General features: G+C 42.4%; 1 protein-coding gene across 1 annotated transcript in view; it reads left to right on the plus strand.

Annotated features, from left to right (window-relative positions):
* Nucleotides 1–402: 402 nt before the first annotated feature.
* The window catches only part of SCN11A (sodium voltage-gated channel alpha subunit 11), a gene marked incomplete at its 5' end in the record, with an annotated part of 69,092 nt that continues 44,881 nt past the window's right edge, over nucleotides 403–24,613 (plus strand). The window contains 10 exons of the mRNA XM_080676106.1: nucleotides 403–669; nucleotides 4,123–4,233; nucleotides 5,443–5,552; nucleotides 13,727–13,855; nucleotides 15,455–15,558; nucleotides 19,419–19,592; nucleotides 20,330–20,393; nucleotides 22,530–22,671; nucleotides 23,229–23,426; nucleotides 24,315–24,488. Of these exons, the coding sequence (XP_080532232.1) occupies nucleotides 403–669; nucleotides 4,123–4,233; nucleotides 5,443–5,552; nucleotides 13,727–13,855; nucleotides 15,455–15,558; nucleotides 19,419–19,592; nucleotides 20,330–20,393; nucleotides 22,530–22,671; nucleotides 23,229–23,426; nucleotides 24,315–24,488 (1,473 nt within the window). The remainder of the gene's footprint in view (nucleotides 670–4,122; nucleotides 4,234–5,442; nucleotides 5,553–13,726; nucleotides 13,856–15,454; nucleotides 15,559–19,418; nucleotides 19,593–20,329; nucleotides 20,394–22,529; nucleotides 22,672–23,228; nucleotides 23,427–24,314; nucleotides 24,489–24,613) is intronic.

A 24,613-nucleotide genomic window follows, 5' to 3' on the forward strand; every position in this document is an offset into this window, starting at 1 on the left:
TTTACACGATGGCCACTTGTCTGCCATCTGCAGGCCTCACTTCAATAGTTGCGCTGGTTGAGCCTTATTGTCTTACTCTATGCGAGGGCCTGAATTTTAGAGACTGGGCTTATTCTGCCTCTTGTTCCGAATTCAACCTCCCACTTATCCCTGTATTCTCCAAGAATATTTCCCTCCTTCGGTCATGCCTGTGCCCAAAGTTCCTACTTTATTCACAGTGGTGGTCACTTCTTCTGACCTGTCCCACAGCCAGTAAGCTCCCAAGGCGCTTCATCTGAGTTTCAACTCTTCTAGACCCATTGATATTGTCCTTGGAGAGAGGAATCCCAGGGCAGGCTGTATGATCTCTACCTCCCAGAGCTCTCTGAGGATCTGCTACTTGTCTTTGTCTCAAGGGTGAAGATGGATGACTGGTGCTATCCAGTAATTTTCCCAGATGCGAGGAACTTCCGCCCCTTCACTTCTGATTCTCTGGCTGCAATCGAGAAGCGGATTGCCATCCAAAAGGAGAAAAAGAAGCTCAAAGATCAGAAAGCAGCAGAACCCCAACCTCGACCTCAGCTTGACCTAAAGGCCTCCAGAAAGTTGCCTAAGCTCTATGGTGACATTCCTCGTGAACTGATAGCAAAGCCCCTGGAAGACTTGGACCCATTCTACAGAAATCATAAGGTAGTTCCATGGGGAGGTGGGGTGTTCTAAGCATGCAGTTGTAACTGGCGTTACAAGGAACTCCAAGCACCAATCTTGGGGTTTGTAGGGAGCAGGCTGTACTTCTCCTTTGCTATCGCCCCCTGTTATTGCCTTCACAATCCTGAGAACTCCTTTCAGTCCCCATTTTCTCTCTGTAATGTGTGTCTTGGGGAAGAACATGAAGACTAGGAGCAGCAGAAAGGTTAAAATGAGAACAGGTTAAAATGTCAGGAAAGAGGACTGGACCAGCAGTTAGAAGAGTTGGGTGTAGGCCATTTCAATGATTGGCTTTATGACTTTGGGTAAATCACTTCACTGATCCTCATTTTTAATCTGTACAATGGGAATAATGCCTGCTTTCCCTACCCTACAGCATAGACATGCTATGGAAGCACTTTATAAACTGTAAAGCATACCCATGTGAAGGATTAATATTGCTGTCTAAGATTGTCCAGTTCAGCAACAAGAGTATACTTTGAAAACTTTTTGGTGTTAATCTTATGAAGGTCAAAGCCCTAAACCAACACTTGACATATAATCAATGTTCAATAAGTGAAGTCTAAGAATATGGTAATCAAGTGGACACATGCAGATTATACAGGGTATCCACCAAAAATGTTTACATACTTTTTTCTGATAGCTCAATTGATGTTTATTTTCAGATGTAACCCACTGCAATTAATTATTCAAAGTGTATATACATTTTTTTTGGGAGACACCTTATATATAAACCCCATGCCAATATGTGATAGGCTTGCTGTTTCATCTACCTGGATATAGTTCTTACAGGGAAATTCTAGTAAAAGTGCCTTGAAAGGTTTCCCAGGTGAGGAAATGTAAATTCTGGATTCCTCTGATGGCTGTTTGAAAGCCTGGGTGGGCAGTGAGGACAGTTCTCAGCAGACCATCCTCTTTCAGGAAAGTCCCAGAAGACCTTGCCATTATCACCTCACTGTGGGATCCAACGAAGTGTGGAAAACACACCTCACAGACTGAGGTCAGGGAGGAAGGAGGCTGGGGAGTTTGAGGGAAGTCCTAGAAAACACAGGATGCTGAGAGCATCCTTCCCTAGCAACCAAAAGAAATATTGCCTGGTTCATATGTCCTTGAATTGGGATAGACCTAGGGTTTCCAGGCAAAATGAGGACTGTGTGTATAGAGGAAAGTAGGGTAAAAATGGGGAAAAGAAAGAGGAAGATAAATGAAGAAGCAAAAACAGTCTAATATTTTTCCTTTTCCTTATGCCCCTGAATTCAGGGCTTCTTGAAGGCAGAGTTGTTGGATGGGAGTTAACTGCCTCCTTCTGCCTCAAGGATGGGCAGGAGACCCATGAGGCAGGCAGCAGCTTGGTGTGTGTGGGCAGTCCTAGAGGGCAGGTTCTGTTCTAGCATGAATGGATGTTCTGTAAGTGTCTCTTCTCAGCCTGGGTCCTCCCTTCAAATCAGAAGACATGATCCTTGTTTAGAGCTCTGCAGAACCATGACCTCACATGACCAGTGCTCTCAGCAGACATGTGAGGTATGTCTAGTAGTCATTAACATGCCACCTTACAGGTGAGGAGACCATGACCATATGGGGAAGTAGCTTATGCCAGGTCAAACAGCCAGTGAGGGGTGGAGCTGGGACTCAAATCCAAGGGCTCTTCCCATGGGGCCACTTCCTTTCTAGGAGCTTCTATCTTGAAGAGCTTCAGGGAAAGGGGTGGAGATGTGTCAGCAAGCAGGCAGAAGGAGTCGGTACATATCATTTGAATCATTAAAACCCTGGCAAGTGTAGTTAAATACACCATTAGTTGAAATACTTAAAGTAGTCAGAGGAAACATTAATAAAATATCAAAATCAAAGGACACAGAAACAGAGCCATATCATGCCACCTACTAATTTGGGGTGACCTCCCTCAAGGATAGGTTTGCTCTCTGTCCTGAAATTGTCTTTCTATCTGAAGACAGGCCACAGAATCCCCAAAGTGGGTCTTGGGCTCCTTGAGCTCATTCATAGCTTTTCAAGAACCCTGCGTCCCATTTCATTTTGTTTTAGAGGAAACAGAATATCCTAGCCACATGGTCAGCAGACAAGTAAGTTCCAGCAACTCAGTCAAATAGCTGCAGTTCTGGTACTTCAGCCAAGGCACCCCTGTCCTGCGGTCTTGGGCTTTGGTGACAAGGCCTGTCTTTCCTGCCTGAGAACATGCTGGATTACATGTCCAATAGTACTTTTCACAAATATGAAGGGGGCAGTGACATGGGGAGACAGGAATGACCCTCGTTCTGTGACTACTTTCATAACAGCCTTAAGGACACATAGAGGAACAGCTAGATTACAATTAAATGGAAGGAGGAAGGTCTGGTGTTGATGTTCGAATCCTGCGAGTGAAGCTTGTTGTCCAGGGGCTGCTTCATTCCCAGGGCCCAGGAAGCTGTGCCAGGAGGAAATGGGTACAGGTTTGGTATTCTTTAGTGGGGCCCAACTGGGGATTGTGAGGGAGACGGTGCACCATGGGGCAGATCGGTGCTGGGTTTGGCATCCCACTAAAGGCCAGTGGAGCCCCCGGTCATTGTGACAGACAACCAAAAACAGCCCCATGCCTTTCCAGATGCCTTCTGTGGGGCTTCCCCTGCCAGATGAGAACCATAGTCCCTATGTCCAAGGTCTGGGAACCTTGAGGCGTTTCTTTACTGAAGATTCTCAAGGTTAGGATTGATGGGCAGACTATCTCATGTCAAATTGCTCAAGCATAACAATATGGACTCTGTAGGTTCCTGACTCTTCTAAGATTCATTACGAAGTTTTTATTAGTCATCAAAATAATTTAAAATCATCTGCTTAATGTGAATGTTCAGTTCTGTTTCCATCTCTTGCGGTCCTCTTCTAATTCTTGTCTCTGTAGATACATGCCCTAGAGCAGCGGTCGCCAACCTTTCGGACCTCACGGACCACCACTGGTCCGCGGACCACTGGTTGGCGACCGCTGCTCCAAAAGTTTCCTTAAACCAGCTGTCGCCAACCTTTCGGACTTCACGGACCACCAGAGGTTGGCGACTGCTGCCCTAGAGTACAGCATGAAGAGCTTCGTTTGCCTCAGTTATTACTCTTTACACCTCTTTTCTTTATTTGCAGGGCCCATGTGTCCCATCTCTGCGGCCTCCGGAGTATTCCACTAGGTGAATCGGCTGTAGCGCAATGCTTATTTTAGGCTCTGAGTGAGATCCAGGCCACCTGGGGACATCTGTTGGCTTCCAGAGTAACAGTGTTGGCTGGTCAGAAAGTGCCTCAGGCTTTAGAGTGATAGCTCTCTAATCAGAAGCTGTAGTTATAATAATAAGCTAAGCTATACCTCAATCCATGGTTCCGCTGAATTTTCTCGAAATGAACTCACGGTAAATACCATTTTGTCACAGTGTTGTAATTCCTATTGTGTTTGGTCTTTTGCAGACATTTATGGTGTTGAACAAAAAGAGAACAATCTACCGCTTCAGTGCCAAACGCGCCTTGTTCATTTTGGGCCCTTTCAATTCAGTCCGAAGCTTAGCCATTAGGATCTCAGTCCATTCATATCCTTTTGTTGCATCTTTTATGAAGTCCAGGTCAAGTGAAAAGTGCATGCACCCCAGGGTGTTCACATGTTTCTTGAGTGGAAACAGCTAATTTTTTCAATAAATATGTACTGGCTGAGGGCAGGAGTGTGTTAGTGTTGGGTGTGAATAAGGCGTGGCCCCTACCCTGGGAAGGAGCCAGGTCAGAGGCAGTCAGTTTCTTTAGTGAGATGGGTGGTTTGGAAGTGGTACCCACTGTGCTTTGGAGGCATCAAGGATGGCCTCCTGGAGAAAGGAACATCTCAGTTGAGACTCAAACAAAGGTTTTAAACTACCAACCTGTGCATCGTACTTAGCTGAGAAGTGTGTTGCACCTACACAATGTTTAAAACTTCTCAGAAACACTCTCTAATGTTAAATGTCCAGGTTCCAGCTTCTCGTGAACAGTGGAACCTGTCAAGGCTGGACTTGCATTCCCATCTGTCAAAGTTTTTGTAGTGAGAAACTGGAGCCTCTTTTAGAGGGGACGTGTGCACTCTATTTCACCACATGTTCACCCCTCCCTGCAGCCCAACATCAGCCCATTTCACCTAGTTATGTGACTTGCCAGGCTCTGGAGACTGAGTTGGCACCCTCAGTCTTAAGGATAAAGACGGGGAGGAATCATTGGCGTTACCGATGTGTGTGTGGGTGGTGGAGACGCTAGGCAGTTTTAGACTAGGGGAAGTGTAAGAAACATGGATTGATAGACAGAATGCAGTACTGGAGAGAAAGAGAAGGAATAACTCTTTAGGTTGGTTTCCCTAGAAGCAGAGCCTGAGGTAGGGATTTTTACTTGGGTGATTTAGTAGAGGAGTGCTCTCTAGAGAAGGAGAAAGGGAAGCAGGACAGAGCAAAAGGAGAAGTCAAATAAGGACGGGGTCTCAGCTGAGTTTGAGAGCTCTGTGGCACAAATTGTACCCCAGAACTGCCACGCCTGGAGGCAAGGGACTTGTTTTTTTGTGAGTCTCAAGTCCATCAGACATGTGGAAGGAGGTTGTAGTCCTCCATGTGGAAGGCTGCCATTCCCCTAAGAAGGGGATGGATAGCTATGAGTTGTTCTCAGCCAACATTCAGTTAGGTGCAGCTGCAGAGAAGGGGACCTGGAGGGGCACCCGTGGCTTCCACTGTGTTAACTACTGACACTTGCCATCCTGCAGTGTACCTGCCTTAACAGATGCTGGTCACATTGTTCAGCATGTTCATCATCTGCACTGTCATCATCAACTGCATATTCATGGCCACAGCTCATCGGAAAGAAAACATTAATATAGATACCGAACTTGCTGAGTAAGTGTCTGCCCTGTTTTTAAATAAGTACATCTAAAAGAAAGTTATAACTTTTTAGCCATATATATATATATATATATATATATATATATATATATATAGAGAGAGAGAGAGAGAGAGAGAGAGAGTTTAGATATATAGAGAAAGAAAAAGTCACCCATAACTCCAATTCCCCAACACAGTGCTGGAAGAGTCCATTTTATTTTTGTATATATGTTTTTATGATTGTCTTTAAAGGCCTTTTAAAACACATTGGTAATTAACAGCACACATACGAATTTTATATGTAGCTTTTAAGTGGTTTTCTTTGTCTTACAAGGGCTTTATGAGAATCTATTTTGATAGCTATATAATGTTTGGTCAGGTGAATAAACCATAAATTACTTAACCATTCCAGCATTTTTGCTACTATAAATAGTATTGCAACAAGCATTTTTTGCATAAAGCTACCTTTCAAAAGCTATTATTTTCTTAGAATAGAGTCTTAGAAATGCATTTACTAGACCAAAAGGTACATTTTAACGCTTTAAAAATATGTATTGACAAAATGTTTCCTCAAAAGTGTGTAGCAATTTAATCTGCCATCAGTTGTATATTCTGACAACCAGTTGTACTACATTCTTGCCAGCATTACATTTTTTCTTCATTAATTTATGAAGTTAAAATTACTTGCATTTCATTAATTTCCAGATGGGTTGGATTTTGTTGTTGTTTTAATTTGTGAATTGTGTATTTCCATCTTTGCCCATGTGTCATTTTTGGTTTTTTTTGCTGGTCAGTTTGAGTGAGTTCTTTGTATAGTTAAAATATTAACTTCTTGTACTTTTTAATTGCTGATTCAGACATAAAAGTTAATTTTTTTAAACTTAGCAAGTTCTGTATTTTGATAAATACTCTTTTATATGTTGTCCTAATTTTTCTGGGTTTGACGTATTTACTGCTTTAGTCTTTCAGGAATATACTGAATAATAAATTGAATAAATAATAAGAACATTTATTTCTATCACTTATTTAACTATGTGATAGAAACCACCACACTCAATATGTGGAACATTCCAAATACCCCCCAAAGTTTTCTCATGTCTCTTTGAGGTTCAGTCTCCTGCCCACCACTCCCAACCCTAAGCAAATGCTGAACTGCTTTCTGTCACTCTAAACTAGTTTTGCCTTTCCTGGAATCTACACTAATAAAAGAGTAAGATGCAAATTGACCATACCTTCGCACTCCCACCAGCCAATCAGGAGTGAGTATGCAAATTAACCCAACAAAGATGGCAGGTTAATTTGCATACACAGGCACCCAGCAGCTGGGGGAGGTGGGTTGCTTGCATCATTGCCATGGTGATGATGCAGGCGGTCTACACCGCCCCAGCCGCTCTGGGCCTCTGGGCAGCGTGGGAAGGCAGAAAGGCGGCTCCACCAGCACGAAGGTGGTGCTGGCAGCCAGGGGAAGGAAGGCCCGTTCTTGCACGAATCTTCGTGCATCAGGCCTCTAGTTTCATATAAATGGAGTCATATAGTATGTATGATACCATACTTTTGTGTCTGGCTTCTTTTACGTAGTGTAATGTTTTGAGGTGCATTTATGCTGTTGTATGTTTCACTAGCTTTTTTCTTTTTTCATTGCTGAGTTGTATCCCATTGTATGGTTATACCACAATTGGTTTTCCCATTCACCTGTTGAGGATTGTTTCTAGTTTTTGTACAAATAAAGTTGTTATGAATATTTCTGTATAAAAGTATTTTTGTGGATATATGTTTGCATTTCTCTTGGATAAGTATCTAGTAGTGGAATTGTTGGGTCTTAAAATAAGTATATTTTAAGTAATTTTGTAAGAAACTGCCACAGTTTTCCAAAGTGGCTATACTGCTTTACATTCTTTCCAGCAATATATGAAAGGTTTAAAGTCTTTATTAATTTCCTCCCTCAATTTAATTTTATTTTTAATTTGCTCTTCTGTATCTAGCTTCTTAAGGTAGAAAATTAAATACTTAGTTTTAGATCTTTCTTCTTTTCTTATATAATTGTATAAAGTTATACATTTCCATATAAGCATTGCTTTAGTTGTACCCCACAGATTTTGATAATTATGTTTTTATTACCTTTCAGTTCGAAATATTCCCCACTTTGTTTTGTGATTTCTTCTTTGTCCTAATGTGTTATTTAGAAATGTGTTTTGAAATTTCCAAATATTTCATGTTTTTCTAGTTGTCTTATTGTTATTGATTTATAATTTAATTCTGTTGAGGTTAGAGAATATACTTTCCTCTAAGATTTCAGTCTTTTGAAATCAAGAGAAACTAGTTTTATGATCAACCTTGGGAATGGTTCATGTGCACTTGAAAAGAATGTAGCTTCTGGAGTTGTTTGGTCTGATATTCTGTAAATGGCTGGTTTTGTTAGGGTGATCAATATGTTATTTAGATCTTTTATAACTTTCCTGCTTCTATTAGTACTTCTATGAATCACTGAAGAGAGGCTTGACCTTGCCATCTATGGTTATGGATTTGTTCATTCTCCCTTTCTTTTTTGTTAAATTTTGGTTCATGTATTTGCAGCACTGTTATTAGGCACATGAACATTGATGATTATCTTCTTGGTATATGCATTCTTTTATCACTATGAAATGCCCTTCTTTGTCTCTATAATACTCCTTTTAACATCTGTTTTGTTTGATATTACTATAGTTACTTAAGCTTTCTTATGCTCATTGTTTGCATGGTATATCTTTTTCTATCCTTTTACTTTCAACACTGTGTTTTTATATTTAAAGTATAACTCTTGTAAAGAACACATAGTTGGTTTTGTGCAGTTTTTTAAACAGTTTATCAATCCAATCTCTGTTGTTTGTTTGTTTGTTTGTTTGTTTTTGTTAATCCTCACTCGAAGATATTTTTCCATTGAATTTTACGGAGAGTGGAAGAGAAAAAGAAACACAGAGAGGAATATCTATGTGAGGGAAACACATCGATTGGTTGCCTCCTGCATGAGCCTCAACCAGGGCCCTGGCTGGGGAGGAGCCTGCAACCAAGGTACATGTCCTTGACAGAAATCGAACCCAGGACCCTTTGGTCTGTAGGCCAATGCTCTAGCCACTGAGTAAAACTGGCCAATCTCTGTGTTTTTGTTTTTAATGGAATATTTAGTTCACTTGCATTTAATGTAATTTTGGGTAGGCTTGAACTTAGGCCTATTGTTTTTCTATTGATCTCACTTTTTATGTTGTTCACGTGCTCTTCTGTTCTCTATTCCTATCTTCTTTTGTGTTAATCAGGGATGGTTAGTATGTCACTTTAATTCTCTACTGGCTTTTTAGCTTTACTTCTTTGCATTATTTTTTAGTGGTTGTGCCCTTTCTGTTGGTGGGTGGAAACTGGAATCTGGTTAATGCCAGCCAGCTCAGGGGTGGAACAAGGGCATGTACACCCCTGGGAACAGCAAACATCCTGGCAGTATCGCTGGGGAAAATGGTTTCCCCTTCGAGAGTTGCTGTTCCATGTGAGGAGCTAACTGAATGCAGGGGCTACTGCTCATTGTTTACAGCAGTGTCCCTGGAAGCTTCTGTGGTGAAGAGTGGGACCTGTGGAGCAGACAGACCCAGGAGGTAGAATTGCTCCCGGCCTAGCAGTGGTTTGCCCAGCCCAGCACTTCTGCAGAGATGTAATGAGTCCTCCCTCCCCATTAAGGAGAAGCAGTAGCCCAACTGAAAGCTAATTTGCTCAAGGCCATTTTCACTACTAAAAGACCCATAAGGCAAAGATATGGAAAAACAAAAACAAACCTTGTCTAGGCTGTAGGGAAGCAGAGAGGCTGGAGGTAGGGGTGGGAGGTGGGGAAAGCTGCTGCTGTCCCCTGGCGGCACTTGGAGCAGTAGTGGATGCATGAAGGTGGGGCTGGGAGGAGGCTGTTGAAAATGTCTTCAGAAAAGGAAGGGTGCAGTTGAGTGGTTAGACCAATGGGGGGGAGAGTTTCAGCATTCTTTGGTTAGAAAAATATTAAATGGAGGAAATTAAATCCAAGTTAATAGCTCTCAGAGAATGAATGCAGAAGTCCTCCAGGACCAGGCGATGGTATTCTGATAAGCTACTTGGACACCACCTATGGCCCTGCTGGATACCCTAGCTATGCTTGAACTGACAGTGACACACTCTAGAGGCCTGATGGGTTGGGGTCTCTATGTTTAAGGATCTTCTATGCCCTGCTTCCTACTGGTGAGCATAGCTCTTACTCCATATCACATGACATCTTAGTCTGCTTGTCCCACCATTTGGCCAGGCTTCTGCAGAAAAAGAGAGAACAATGGGGTTGGGAGATGGGAGGCTACATAGTCAGGTCGAAATGGCCGTCATGGGCTGCTGTCTCTTTTGCTTGAGATCTAAATGAAGATTTTCAAAAATCCCTCAAATCTGCAATTACAGCCTTTTCCCAAAATACCTATAACTTCATAAATTATATCTGAGTTTAAAAAATGGTTTTTCAAAGCAGACATTCATTAATCTTCAATGTTCATCTGTCACCTAAAAGGTGGTCAGTTTAGAAAGGGCCAAAGCAGAGAGGAGCTCTTGCCTGTGGCAGCCTCATGACCATTTCTTCTCTTGGACTTGGCTGCTTTGGGATTTTTCAAGTTCTCAAGACCTTAGTTCTGTAGCTTTGAGGGCTAACAATGGCTGGATATTCTACCAGAAAAGTCCACTTTTAATCTGAACAAACAGATGGTTTGCATGGATTGTTTGGCCCCAAAAGTGGAACTAGTGTGCGTGTGAGTATGTGTTTGTGTGTGTGTGTGTGTGTGTGTGTGTGTGTGTGTGTGTGTGTGAGGGGGTGGGAGGGAGGGAGAGAGAGAGAGAGAGAGAGAGAGAGAGAGAGAGAGAGAGAGAGAGAGAGAGGGCACAGACCCAGTATTTTGGACAGTTTGGGATTATAACAAGAGAAATAAGATATGGTTTTTTTTGGAGGAGGAGGAAGGTGAAGAAGGGAAATAGAGGCTAGACATGGTAAAGGACTCAGGGAAGAAAATGAAAATGGTTTAGCCCAGCCAGCATGGCTCAGTGGTTGACCACTGACCTATGAACCAGGTGGTCACAGTTTGATTCCCCATCAGGGCACATGCCCGGATTGCAAGTTTAATCCTCAGTGTGGGGTGTGCAAAAGGCAGCCGATCAATGACTTTCTCTCATCATTGATGTTTCTGTCTCTCCCTCTTCCTCTCAGAAATCAATAAAAAGAAAAGAAAAGAAAATAGTTAACAAAAAAAGTGGTTCCTTAGCTGGTTTGGCTCAGTAGATATAGTGTAGACCCTTGGACTGAAGGTCCTGGTTTGATTCAGGTCAAGGGCATGTACCTTGGTTGCAGGCTCGATCCCCAGTTCCGGTAGGGGCTCTTGCGGGAGATAACCAATCTATGTGTCTCTCTCATATCAATGTTTCTCTCTGTCTCTCCCTTTTCTTTCCACTTTCTCTAAAAAAAATCAATGGAAAAATATCCTCAGGTGAGGATTAACAAAGAAAAAATGTGGCAAAATACACATTACATAAAATATACCATCTTAACCATTTTAAGTGTACAGTTCACTGGTATTAAGTTACATTCACATGGTTGCGCAACCATTACCACCATTCATATCTAGAAATCTTTTCATCTTGCAAAACTGAAACTCTGTACCCATCCTATATAATAAAAGCCTAATATGCTAAGTGTCTAGTCTGGTCGTCCATTCAACCAATCAAAGCTTAATATGCTAATGATATGCTAAGGCCCCTCAACTACTTGCTGTGACATGCACTGACCACCAGGGGGCAGACACTCCAACCAGTAGGTTAGCTTGCTGCTGGGGTCCAGCCTATCGGGACTGAGCGAGATGGGCCAGACACACCCTGGAGTCCTTCCATGGTCCCTCCCTGGCTGGGGCAACCTCCTGCCTCCCTCCCTGGCCCCGATCGTGCACCAGTGGGGTCCCTTGGCCTGGCCTGCTCCCTCTCACAATCCAGGACCCCTCAGGGGATGTCAGAGAGCTGGTTTCAGGCTGAGGAACCCCACTGGTGCACAAATTCGTGCACTGGGCCTCTAGTTAAACAATAACTCCCCATTCTGCCCTCCCCTTCATTTCCTGGCAAACACCATTCTACTTTCCATCTCTGTGTGGTATTTGACTGCTCTAGATGCCTCATATAAGTGGAATTATACAGTGTTTGCCTTTTTGTAACTGGTTTATTTCCCTTAGCATAATGACCTTAAGGTTCATCCATGTTGTAGCATGTGACAGGATTTCCTTCCTTTTAAAGGATGAATAATATACCCTGGCCGGTTTGGCTCAGTGGATAGAGCATCGGCCTGTGGACTGAAGGGTCCCAGGTTTGATTCTGGTAAGGGGCGTGTGCCTTGGTTGCGGGCACATCCCCAGCAGGAGGTGTGCAGGAAGCAGCTGATCAGTGTTTCTCTCTCATTGATGTTTCTAACTATCTATCCCTCTCCCTTCCTCTCTGTAAAAAATCAATAAAATATATTTTAAAAAAATAAAGGATGAATAATATCCCATTGTGTATACCACATTTTATTGATCTATTCATCTGTATCAATGAATATTTGGGTTGCTTCCACTTCCTGACTATTGTAAATAGTGCTGCTATAAACATGGGTGTAGAAATATCTCTTCAAGACTGTGCTTTCAATTCTTCTGTATATATATCCAGATGTAGGATTGCTGGATCATATGGCAACTCTATTTTACATTTTTTGAAGAACCTCCATACTATTTTCCATGGTGGTTACACCATTTTACAATCCCCCCAATAGTGCACAAGGGTTTCAGTTTCTCCATATTTTCGTAAACACTTGTATTTTCTGTTTGTTTTTTTTTAAAGTAGCCATCCTAATGGATACAAAGTAATAAATCATGATGGTTTTGATTTGCATTTCCCTAATGATTTATAATATTGAGCATCTTCTCATATCTCATTGGCCTTTTGTATATCATCCTTAGAGAAATAGCTTATTAATTTTAGTGAGAGGAAGGGAGGGGAAGAGAGAGATAGAAAATTCAATGATGAGAGAGAATCATTGATCAGCTATCTCCTGCAAGCCCCCTACTGGGGATCGAGCCCACAACCTAGCATGTGCTCTGACCGGGAATCAAACTGGGACCTCCTGGTTCTTGGGTAGACACTCAACCACTGTTCAGTTTGACCATTTTTAAATCGTATTATTTGATTTTTTTGTTGTTGAGTCATCGAAGTTCTTTATGTAATCTGGATATTAACCTCTCATCAGATAAATTATTTGAAAATATCTTATTCTCAGAGTTTTATGCTTTCTGGTCTTATGTTTAGTTTTTAAATCTATTTTGAGTTACTTTTTGTACATGATATAAGATAAGGGTCCCACTTTATCCTTTTGCATGTGGATATTGAACTTCCCTAGCATCATTTTGTTGAAGAGACTGTTCTTTTTCCATTCAATAATCTTGGCACCCTTGTTGAAAATCATTTGACCATATATGTGAGGACGTATTTCTGGGCTTTCTATTCCAGTTTTGATTTTTTAGCTTTGTGATAAGTTTTTATATAATGATGTGTGAGACCTCAGACTTCGTTCTATTCCAAGATTGTTTAGGCTATTCATGGTTCTTTGAGATAGTTACATGATTTCAGGATGCATTTCTTTTTATTTCTGTAAAAAATGTTATTGAGATTTCGATAAGGATTGCATTGAATCTATAGATCACTTTGAGTAGTATGAACACCTTAACAACATTAACTCTTCCAATCTATGAACATGGGATGTGGAAAGATTTAGGTTTTAGCCTTATGATTTTCTTTCTTTTTCCTTTGCCATCATCTCCTTCTGTACATGAGTGACAACTGTAGAAAAGCCATGACAAACTATATTCCTAAGTCCTCAGGCCCCATCTTGGCTGAAACTCTGCTCAAGAATAGCTGTGAAGCTAGGCATTGTAAAATGGCTTTACAACTTTACCCATGGGCCTGTTTTTCAGAAATTCTAACTACCAGGACTTGCTTGAGGAGCTTGCCTTTCTGAACTCTGGTTTGCTGAAGACCAGAATGTTAAATGTCACACTGAAATGGATAAAACCTAATCAAGGCCAGATGAGACAGGCAGGCTCTCTGCTTTTCTCATCACTTATATTGCTTCTTATTCTGAATGATTTGCTTTGTAGATATATCTTCACTGGGATTTATGTTTTTGAAGCTTTGATAAAAATATTGGCAAGAGGTTTTATCCTGGATGAGTTTTCTTTTCTTCGAGATCCATGGAACTGGCTGGACTCCATTGTCATTGCAACAGCGTAAGAACGTTAAACATTTTTATTGAAGAGACTTGGGGTGGGAAAGAAGCCCCTTTGGCTTCCATCAGGGCTCTGTGTGAATCCACATGAGTAGCTAAGTATGGTCTAGTAATGCCTTAGAGCTCTGAGGGCAGTGTTGGTTGACCCTGAACAGCACCATGCAGTCAGTTGGCCAGAGGCCTCCATGCACAAAACCATTTCTAGGCCAACCCTCATGCTCTCATTCCTTCAGTCATTAATTCACCAAACACTGGCCTACTATGGGCCAGGTTCTGTGTAAGGTACAGGGCTTGTGATAATGAAAAAACAAAACAAACAAACACACCTCATTCTCAGTCCAGATGAGAAGAGAAATAATTAGTGACCATTACAATCTGGCACGGTGAGCATTAAGATAGGAGCGGTGCATGTATCAGGCTGTCAGAGCATGTATGGGGCTGTCAAAGTATGTATCAGGCTGTCAGAGCATGTATCGGGCTGTCAGAGCATGTATGGGGCTGTCAAAGTATGTATCAGGCTGTCAGAGCATGTATCAGGCTGTCAGAGCATGTATCGGGCTATTAGAGCATGTATGGGGCTGTCAAAGTATGTATCGGGCTGTCAGAGCATGTATGGGGCTGTCAAAGTATGTATCAGACTGCCAGAGCATGTATGGGGCTGTCAAAGTATGTATCAGGCTGTCAGAGCATGTATGGGGCTGTCAGAGCATGTATTGGGCTGTCAGAGCATGTATGGGGCTGTCAAAGTATGTATCAGGCTGCCAGAGCATGTAGGAGGAACCAAGGAGTCTAAAAAATCTTTAGATACTACAAGGACACAAAGAGTTTCTCTCATGTTGCCTTCTAGAATTTTTATAGTTGTGACTCTATGTTGAAGTCCATGGTCCATTCTGAGTTCAATACTGTGTATATTGTATATGACAGGTGAAAAGTGAAGTTCTTCCTGAAGGAAGGGACATCAGTTTGGCATCTGAATGATGAGGCAGAGTCAGCAAAATAAAAAGCAAGAGAAGAAACGGTCTATTGCCAGCACAGTAACAACAAACCTTTAATTAAGTTGTCAAGCCAGCAATTATTTTAAGCACTTGCATATATTTTCATATTTAATATTCACAAAAGCCCTTTGAGGTAGTTGTTATTCATTTCAGAGTTTTACATTTGAAGGTCTACAATTGGATGCTCATAGCTATTGAAAGGTGGTGTAGTATAGCAGTGAAGAGTGCGGGCCCAGGAGACAGACCACCTGTGTACCTTATGGGCTTGGCCACATATTGAGACCTTAGGGTCGTGCCTGGGGCCAATCAATAAATGTTTCAATTGATTTATATTAACCATGGATGTAGCCACAACTATTTCCAGGAATCCTCACCTTTGTCCAATTATCAAGATTAGTTGAGAACAGCCTCCTGTACAATCTCTGGTCCATAGCAAAAGAGAGTATCATGAGACCCTGAGATGAAAGTGGGCTTGGGAAGGTGAGGCCCAGATTTCACCTCTGTGGACCCAGGGCCCAGGCTATGCTTACTTGTGCCTTATGGAGGTGTGCAGTGCGGCCGCAGGACGGAGCAAGCCCAGGCTTTTCCTGTGCCTTGTCTTGTAGGTTTGTGCCATTATTGCCATTTATCAAGGTCAACAGCATCAGTCTGTCATCCCTGCGTACCTTCCGAGTGTTCAGAGCTTTGAAAGCCATTTCAGTAGTTTCAGGTAAGTCACTCTAACTTTCAACATTGATTCTTAGTGGGAGAGAATATTCTTTTATATTTATAATTTCTTCAAATGTCATATAAACCACAATCAATCAATCAAACAAACAAATAAACAAACAAACTCTGCTTTTACTTTTTATTTGATTGTTCAACAAATATGTATTGCACAGGCGCTATGCTAGCTGCCTGGGATATATCAGTGAGCAAAAAGACAAAGATCCGTGCCCTCATGGAGTTTACATTTTACATGGGGGGTGGGGAGACAGACCCGAAGCAATACTTATAATAAGTAAGTTATCCAGCATGTTAGAAAATGATATGTGCCATAAAAAAGTACAAACAAAAAGGAAAAGTAAACAACGTGAGAGCTACTGGAAGTCACAGGGATTCGGGGAAACAGGTTGCAGTTTTCAGTAGAGTGGTCAGGATGCGTGTCATTGAGAAGGTGAGATGTGAGCAGATTTTAAGGAGGTGACAGTTTCACAAGCAGATATATGGCAAAGAGTGTTCTGGGGATAGGAAACAGTCCAAAGACTGGGGAATAGGAAGGATACGAATCAGGCTGGAGCAGACAGAGTGAGGAGCCAGATGATGGAGGTGGGAACACGGAAGTGAAGGGGAGGCATGTGAGTGCTGGTTTGAGCTTTGCTCTGAGACAAATGGGAGCCAGGTGAGGGCTTTGAGCAGAGGAGTCACATGACCTGACTCAGGTTTTGAAAGGATTACTTTGTGTGGGGACTAGAATGCCTGCGAGCAAAGGTAGAAGCAGGAAGCCCAGATGGGAGGCATGGTCGTTGCCATGGAAATGTGCCACTCAGATCTCCTGCTGCAGGGACCATAGTTGACTAATGGTCCCAGGTGCCATCTGTCTGGATTCACCACTGCATTCATGTTCATGCCAAGATTGTGCTTTCCCTACATGTTGGGGACATTATTCTTTTTTAATTTTATTGATTTCAGAGAGGAAGGGAGAGGGAGAGAGAGATGGAAAGATCAACGATGAGAGGGAATCATTGATCGGCTGCCTCCCGCACGCCCCCTACTGCCTCCAGCCCACAACCCAAGCATGTGCCCTGACTGGGAATCGAACTGTAACTCCTGGTTCATAGGTCAACACTCAACGACTGAGCCACACCAGCTGGGCTAGAGGAAGGATGTGGGACTCCCCAATTGGGGAACTTTAGCTTAGGGGCTCCTCAGCAACCTGGCTGAGACTGTCACATCAGCACTAGTCTGAGGCTTGTCCTGTCCAGTCATGTTTCCTTCTTATTCTCCTTTCCCATGTGTCAGCCCTGTGTCACAGTTGGGTTCTCTCTGCCAACTCTACTCCTTCCTGCTTATTCTTCATAGGCATTTCACCCAACCAACCTCTTGTAATCTGATTCCAGAGTACCCACTTCCCAGAGAACCCAAACTGACCCCAGGGGACACTGCCACAGTCCAGGCAAGAAATGGTGGTGCTCTCAGATCAGCTGGTGGTAGTGGAGTTGGTGGACAGCAGTCACATTCTGTATACATTTGAAGGTAGAAACAATAGAATTTCCTGATTGGTTGATTGTATGTGGTGTAAACAAAAGAGTCAAGAGTGGGTCAAGGATTTTGGCCTGAGTGGCTGGAAAGATGAAGTCGTCATTGACTGAAACAGGGAAGACCGGGAGAGGAGCAGGTCCTGGCGGTCAGGTTAGGAGTTCATTTTGGACATGTTCTGTTTGAGATGGCTGCGAGACGTCCAAAGGAAGGTTTTACGTGGGCAATTATATATGAACTGGGAGTTTGGGGGAACAGTATGGGCTGGAGATATAATTTTTGAAGTCATGAGCCTATAGATGATATCAAGAGCTATACAATCTGATGAGATCACCAAGAGAACGAGCACAGATGGAGAGTAGAAGAGGGGGAAGGTCTGAGTCCTAGAGCCTGCAACCTAAGGGGCAGGGAGAAGAGGAGACACCAGGAAAGGCAGTGAACAGGAGCCGCAGGAAAGTGGGAAGGAAAGCAAAGGTGGTCTCATGGAAGCCAGGTAGGGAAAGTGTTCTGTGAATCAGGACGAAGCCAAAGATGGGTGGTAACTATGAATTCCAGTTTATTAAAAATGAGGTTATTATGGCACACTCTTCTCCTTTCCTTCCTCTTTCCTTTCTTTCGTTTACAAAAAAAAAATCATTATAAAAATTTCCCTTTCTGGAGTTCTTTCCCACCTTCCATCTTTCCTACCCCTCTATCCCTTATATTAATGGCTTAGCTACCATATCAGAACGACAGGCAATTCGGGTCTTTTCAAACAGAGCAATGGGTTATTTTTTGAAACTCCATAAAAGTAACTACACGGTGATAAGGAAACTGGCAGTCACAGGACAATTACGTAGAATTTGTCTCTCCTCCTCCTCTTCTTCTTTTGCAAAGTGGACCTTGGTTTCCCAGCTGGATTTATGGGCTTTCTGCATGAGCTGAGTCCCTCGTACTATCATACAGGTGGAATATTCACTGAGGCAGTCACTTACTAGTAGTGGCTTTATTGTCTCCTTTTCCATCTCTAAGCAGGTGACCATAGTCTTCCTTCAGACTCATGAGCACATGGGATCCCTGGATGTTTTTTGGAAGTGAAGGTGTAAGGCACAATCTTTTAAGGGACTACGTAAAAATTATTCAGGAATCACAACCATCTTCTTTCATTCAATTCTTCTTGCACTGGAGAAGACTCAAGTCTCTTATAGATTAAATTTGGACTTGGATGATGTTGTAGCAATTTCTTGTTTGGATGCAACTGGGGACATAGCAAATGCCCCAGCTTGGCCTCAAGGCTTCTCCCCATGTGCCATTACACGTCGTGGGAAGATTATCTACGTAGGGCTGCTGCTGCCTTGTGTTCTCAAGTCTACCATGTATGGTTTACATGAGCCAATTGAAACTTTGTCGGGTAGTGTCATCCTACATGTTACAGTTCACATCTGGTTATCTCTCCAGCTATGTCAAGAGCAGAGCCCATGACTCAGTTGTGAGCTAGGCTGACTTGTGGCTCCTTACCAGATTGTGCACATCTTTTCCAACTGGTACATCATGCTGGTAACTTGAAACCAGGGGGAGAGGGGTATATGGAGGGAGAAGAGGAATCTATACTACAGAATTCAGCAAACAAGGAAATCTATAAACGCTTTAAATGAAGAGTTTCCCATACCCTCCTTGCCCTCCCCCCCCCCCTTCCAGCCCTCCCCGGGAACTGATTTTAAATATTTGCCAGCATACTATAAGACTATGTTCTTATTTGTAACTTTGGCATTCTAACAGTGTGCCATGGACACAGTAGGTGCTCAATAAAATTTTTTTTGAATGAATGAAAACAAAATTGTAACTAGTAACCTGAGGTTCTTTTTTCCTAGGACAGCCTTATTATTTGAGTCCAGACAAGGCTCCTCTTTCAGCTTACTGCCCCTGACACTTCATATACCTTGTAGTAGGTAGTGACTACTAAATGTTAAATATAACTGTGGCTCCTTTTCTTGGATGGCCTCATTCTAACCCTAATGATATATGTGCCTCCCCTCCAGCTGTGGTGGTGCCTACACAGTTGTCATAGTTACTCCCATATGGCATGTTTCTGCTCAAAGTCTTCTCATTTGTTTTCAGAGCACCCCCCGTGGCAGACCTAGGGCAGGGATGGGGAGCTGAATCCTAGACATGTGGAGTACTCTGATGACACACAACCTCTAAGGCACAGAGTTGGCACTAGAACTCATGGCATCAGAATCCTAGGCCAGGCCCGTTTCCAGTTCCGGCCTGCAATCAGATAGCTTCCGAGGCCGCCTGCCTCTAGCCTGGGTCTGAGTGGGGGCTTCTCTCCACACCTGTCCTCCTCCTCAGGTCTGAAGGTCATTGTGGGGGCCTTGCTGCGCTCCGTGAAGAAGCTTGTCGACGTCTTGATCCTGACTCTCTTTTGCCTCAGCATCTTTGCCCTGGTAGGTCAGCAGCTCTTCATGGGAAGTCTGAACCTGAAATGTGTCAAGAAGGACTGCGATAACATCAGTAACCATGACGGTAAATACCCTGCTTTTTATTCCTTAGTTTGTGCATCGTTAACTGTTTTATTCCCACTCATACCATTTATATGTGTGTATTACAGAGTCTCTTAGGAGCCGGGGGTAACCTCATCCACCCAGGGTTCTCCTGTGGGCAGATGCATGTCTTAGAGAATTGTCTTATTCTGTGGGTTTCTATGGAGGAAAAAAAGCCCAAAGTCACATCCTTAAGAACAGTGTCAGCTCCCATCCTTTCCACAAAGATTTCTGCCCACTTCTTTGACATGTTTTGCAGAAGTCTTCAGAATGCCCGTATTTGGCCAGAGCAAACCAGCAAGTGCCCAGCCTGAAGTCCCGAGTATTTTCTCCGAAGGTATCATTTCTTTCTGCTTTGTGCCCCCTTCACACTAGGGTTGATCCTACTCCCATTTCATGTGCCGAATCGCATGTGGCTCCACTTTCTCCATATCTGTCTGGGCTTATGAGCTTCTCATGGGCTGGTCTCACCAGTTTTATGTTCCAAGAGGCCAAGTGGTGGTGATGTCACTGCTTTCCCTCCTCTGGCTTCTTTCCTTTCCCTCCTTTTCTCTTGCTACTTTCTGATGGCCTCGGTTCCCTATAGTTCCTCTCTGGACACCCATTTTGGTCACTTTAGAGGGTTCTGAACCATCTGTTTCAAGTATAACCTGGCATGTTTGCTGCTCTCTTTCATTTCTTTTTTTTTTTAATCTGAATTTATGATTCTGTTCTTCTCAGACTATTGCTTTGAAAAGAAAGATTCCACTGAATTCAGGTTGTGTGGCACCTGGTTGGGTAAAAGGTAAGAAGCTTATAGTCTCCATTTTTTCTCTCAAGCAGAGCAACTCTAGACCTTTTAAAGTGATGTGGCAAGCAGTCTTCACCTAATGATTTGTGGAAGGCAGTGATGGCAGTTCTCAAATAGTATTGATTTTTTCATATGTCTAAACAAGTTTAGATGTGCATTGTTAAATTAAAAAATTAATATGATTACAAAAATCATTAGTAGCATTAAAAGATAAGGTTGAGGAAATAGTCCAGAAAGCAGCAACAAAAGACAGAGACAGAAATATCACAATAAATACCAATCCAGAAGTTCTAACTTTTGACAAAGTACGAATTCAAGAAATAGAGCATAGAAAAAAAAAAAAAAAAGGAAGAAATTAGCAAAGAAATAATACAGAAAAATTTCCCTGGGATTAACAATGCAACTCCCTAAGTGCCCAGTACAACAAATGAAAAAGGCCATGCCAAGTGCATTATTGTGGCATTGCAGAATCTTTGGGGGGGGGGGGGGAGAAACAGTCTTAAAATCAAAGAGAAAAAGGTAATCGGCAAATAATAAAAATTAAAATGAGATCAGAATTCCCACTAGTGACACAGGATAGTAGCTGAGCAGTGCCTTCGTATTTCTAAGGAAAAATAATTTTCAACCCAGAATTCTATTTCTGGCCAAACTATCCATCAACTATGAAGGTAGAATAAAGTTATACTCATATATGCAAGGCCACCCAGTCTTCTTAGGAAGCTACTTGAGATCTGCTCCAGAAAAATGAGGAAGTAAAATTTGGAAAGAGAAACAACACAAGAGCCAAGGAAAAAAAATGTATTCGACCCAAGAAAAAATGTATTCGACCCAAGAGAGCCATTGACATGGGCCACAGAATTTTTCTATGAAGAGCGATACAAACAGTGATGAAGCAGGATGGGATTAACCACCATAGCAGGAAGTTAATCAACAAGGGCTAAAATTGATCAATTAAATATCAGTATAAGTATTATATTTAGAGATGTGGATGTAAAATGCTTAAAAGTTGTTGAATTTGGGATGTGTAAGTGATGATTAAAGAATGATGGCATTGTTTTTATTATAAGCATAGGTAGGTGCCATGTGATTTTTAAACCACATATGCTTTAATTTGATAAAAATACTGTATTTATTAAAAATTAAGAAAGCGCATGCCCTGGCTGGGTGGCTCAGTTGATTTAGTGTTGTCCCATACACCAAAAGGTTGTGGGTTCTATTCCAGGTCAGGGCACTCCCATACCTAGGTTGTGGGTTTGATTCCCGGTTGGAGTGAGTATAGGAGGCAACTGACTGATGATTCTCTCTCTCTCTCTTCCTCCCTTCTCCTTATCTCTCTAAAAATCAATAAAAGCATATCCTTGGGTGAGGTTTAAATAAAAAAGGAAGTGCATATCCTTAGTATATCATAAAGATACACTTGACGATGTGTACTTTGGTGATGTGGGCAAAGACCCACGTGCAAGATATCCATTGTTTGTAAAGGCAAAGGAGTGTTACCTGAAATGTAAATATTCATCATTAGCAGAGCAGTTAGAGCACTCATGGGATTGCAAGACATGAAAAGAAATGGGGTATCTCCCTGTATGCTGATATGGAAAGATCCTCAAGCTATATTGCTCCATGAAAAAAGCAAGGTGCATGAGAGTGTTTAAAGAATGCTTCCATTTATGTATTATAGAAGATATGTATTGATATATATATATATATATATATATATATATATACACATATATTTATATATGCTTTTATAATCATAGAAACCTTCTGGAAAGTCACAAAATAAGTTAAACTGTGGCCTTTAGGAAGTAGAACTAGGGGTTGGGGGAGAGAGGGAGACTTGGTATTTATTGTATGACCTTTGCTACTGTTAATTGCTCACTATGTCACTGCACTTAAATTTTCAGTGAAAAACTAGCTAATATGAATTTCCTAATCAACCTATTTGAAAAGAGTTGATGGGTACCCACCATAAGGTATAGGCTGGGAGGGTTGACAGACGGGGATGGCCACTCTACAAATACTGACTTCACCTAGGACTTCTGGGTGTGAGCTCATGCCTCAGATGCACCAGTGCTAGGGGGTGGGGTGAAGTTGTTGTTCTTTCTCTGTTCCCTTGTTTCCCATATCTAGTGCCTGTTCCCACCAGTTTGTATGCAGCCATACCGAAAGGAATCCTGACTATGGCTTTACAAATTTCGACAGCTTTGGCTGGTCTTTTCTTGCCATGTTCCGGCTTATGACCCAAGATTCCTGGGAGAAGCTTTATCGACAGGTTATCTATTTTTTTTTTTTTATTCTCTCTCTCGAAATATCTATCATTTATTTATAACCTACCACCTGTTCTTCACCTCGGTCACCTATTCCCTGCCTTAACAGTGGTACTGTTACATTATGCTTTATAAATTCTATTAGGAACATAAAAACGATAGACATGATATATGAAAGAATAGTGCACACACCTTTCTCTTCCTAGAAATATGACAGTTCTCCATATCCCCTCCTGCCTGAAGTTTCACCACTAGTGCTTCAGTTTCCATGAAGCCTTGCTGTCGCTCTTGCCTCTTTAATTTTAAAATGCAAATACTCTGGAGAAATTCATAGGAAGTTCACTGAGACTTCCATGGGAATGGATGGATGGCAACTTCTCCCTGAGAGATAGGGCATCAGGAGTCCCTGGGTAACTGAGGAGGCTGTAGATGAGGCTGTGGGCAGCGGAGCCAACTCCTGCTGGGGAAGACCAATTGGTACTGTACAATTTCTACTTGAAATGATGGTCATCGCCATGTGGAAGGAGGCTTCAGATGCCAGCACGTGCTTTGTCCCTTGCAGACCTTGCGTACCTCAGGGCCCTTTGCAGTCTTCTTCTTCGTGGTGGTCATCTTCCTGGGCTCTTTCTACCTGATTAACTTAACCCTGGCTGTTGTCACCATGGCTTATGAGGAACAGAACAGGAACGTAGCTGCTGAGACGGAGGCCAAGGAGAAGATGTTCCAGGAAGCCCAGCAACTGTTAAGAGAGGAAAAGGAGGTAGGGGTTGATGGGGTCAGACGGTGGGCTCTACTTAGGGGAACTCCAGAGGCCATGGGGCCTGAGGCTTAGGCTGCTGTATGAGGCCTGGTCACAGCACTCGACCTACTGGTGCTTTTCTGAGTATTTAAACCCCTTGCAGACTGGCTCTGCTGCTATCTCTCACTAAGATGTCTAGACACAGGGCTCTTGGGAACAGGGAGCCCTTGGTTTAGTTACTCTTTGACCTTCTGAAACCTGAGCCTTCTAGGACAGATTACAAATTGCTGACTGGAAGAGATAGATATAGAGATAGATATAGATATAGAATCTCCAGGTTCTGCTTTAGACTTTATTGTGGGAATCTGGAGATGTTTATGTTCCGGGCCTTGCTTGAGAGGGTCTGGGTAGCTCTAGAGACAACAGCCATAATCATCTCTCCCTTCTTGAAATTCCTGTCTCATAGATAGGCCATTCTCATTGCTTTCCTGGTATCTTTACATTTTCCCAGTTCAATTCTAAGATTTTCAGGGCAGGAACCATGTTTTATACTCCTTCTCACCTTCCATAGATCTATCTCAGGGGTAACCTATTGTACCTCCTTAATATCTACATCACAGGCACATACATTTATCGAGTTCCCAGCACATACTAGACACGGTGCTAAGGGTTAGTGATACAGAGATATGAAAAAATCTACTTTGCCTTTGAGAGCTGCAATCTCTGTGGATAAACAGGACATGTTCCCCAGATAAATAATGACAAAGCTAGCATATTCCAATTAGGTGATGAGCAATCTGCATGGCACAGTGCTACCAGAAAAGGGGAGAGAATGCTCACAAACTGAGGTCATTTGCAGTGTTTCATAGGGAGGTATAACCTGTTTATTACTTTTGTTCCCTTTCTAAGGCTCTGGTTGCCATGGGAATTGACAGAAGTTCACTTACTTCTCTTGAAGCATCATCTTTTTCCCCAAAGAAGAGAAAGCTATTTGGTAATAAGAAAAGGAAGTCCTTCTTTTTCAGAGAGCCTGGGAAAGAACAGGTTATAGGATCAGATTCTGACGAAGATTCCCCAAAAAAGGTAAGTGTTGGCCAAGGAATTAATGATGGGTCACTCTAATTGAAAGGATTCATTCATTTATTTACTCATTTATCCACTCCTCCATTTTCACATACTTTCCTTCACCCATGTGTCTATTCAGTTAC

Source organism: Plecotus auritus (assembly GCF_963455305.1).
Source record: "Plecotus auritus genome assembly, chromosome: 6".
Taxonomy (NCBI): domain Eukaryota; kingdom Metazoa; phylum Chordata; class Mammalia; order Chiroptera; family Vespertilionidae; genus Plecotus; species Plecotus auritus.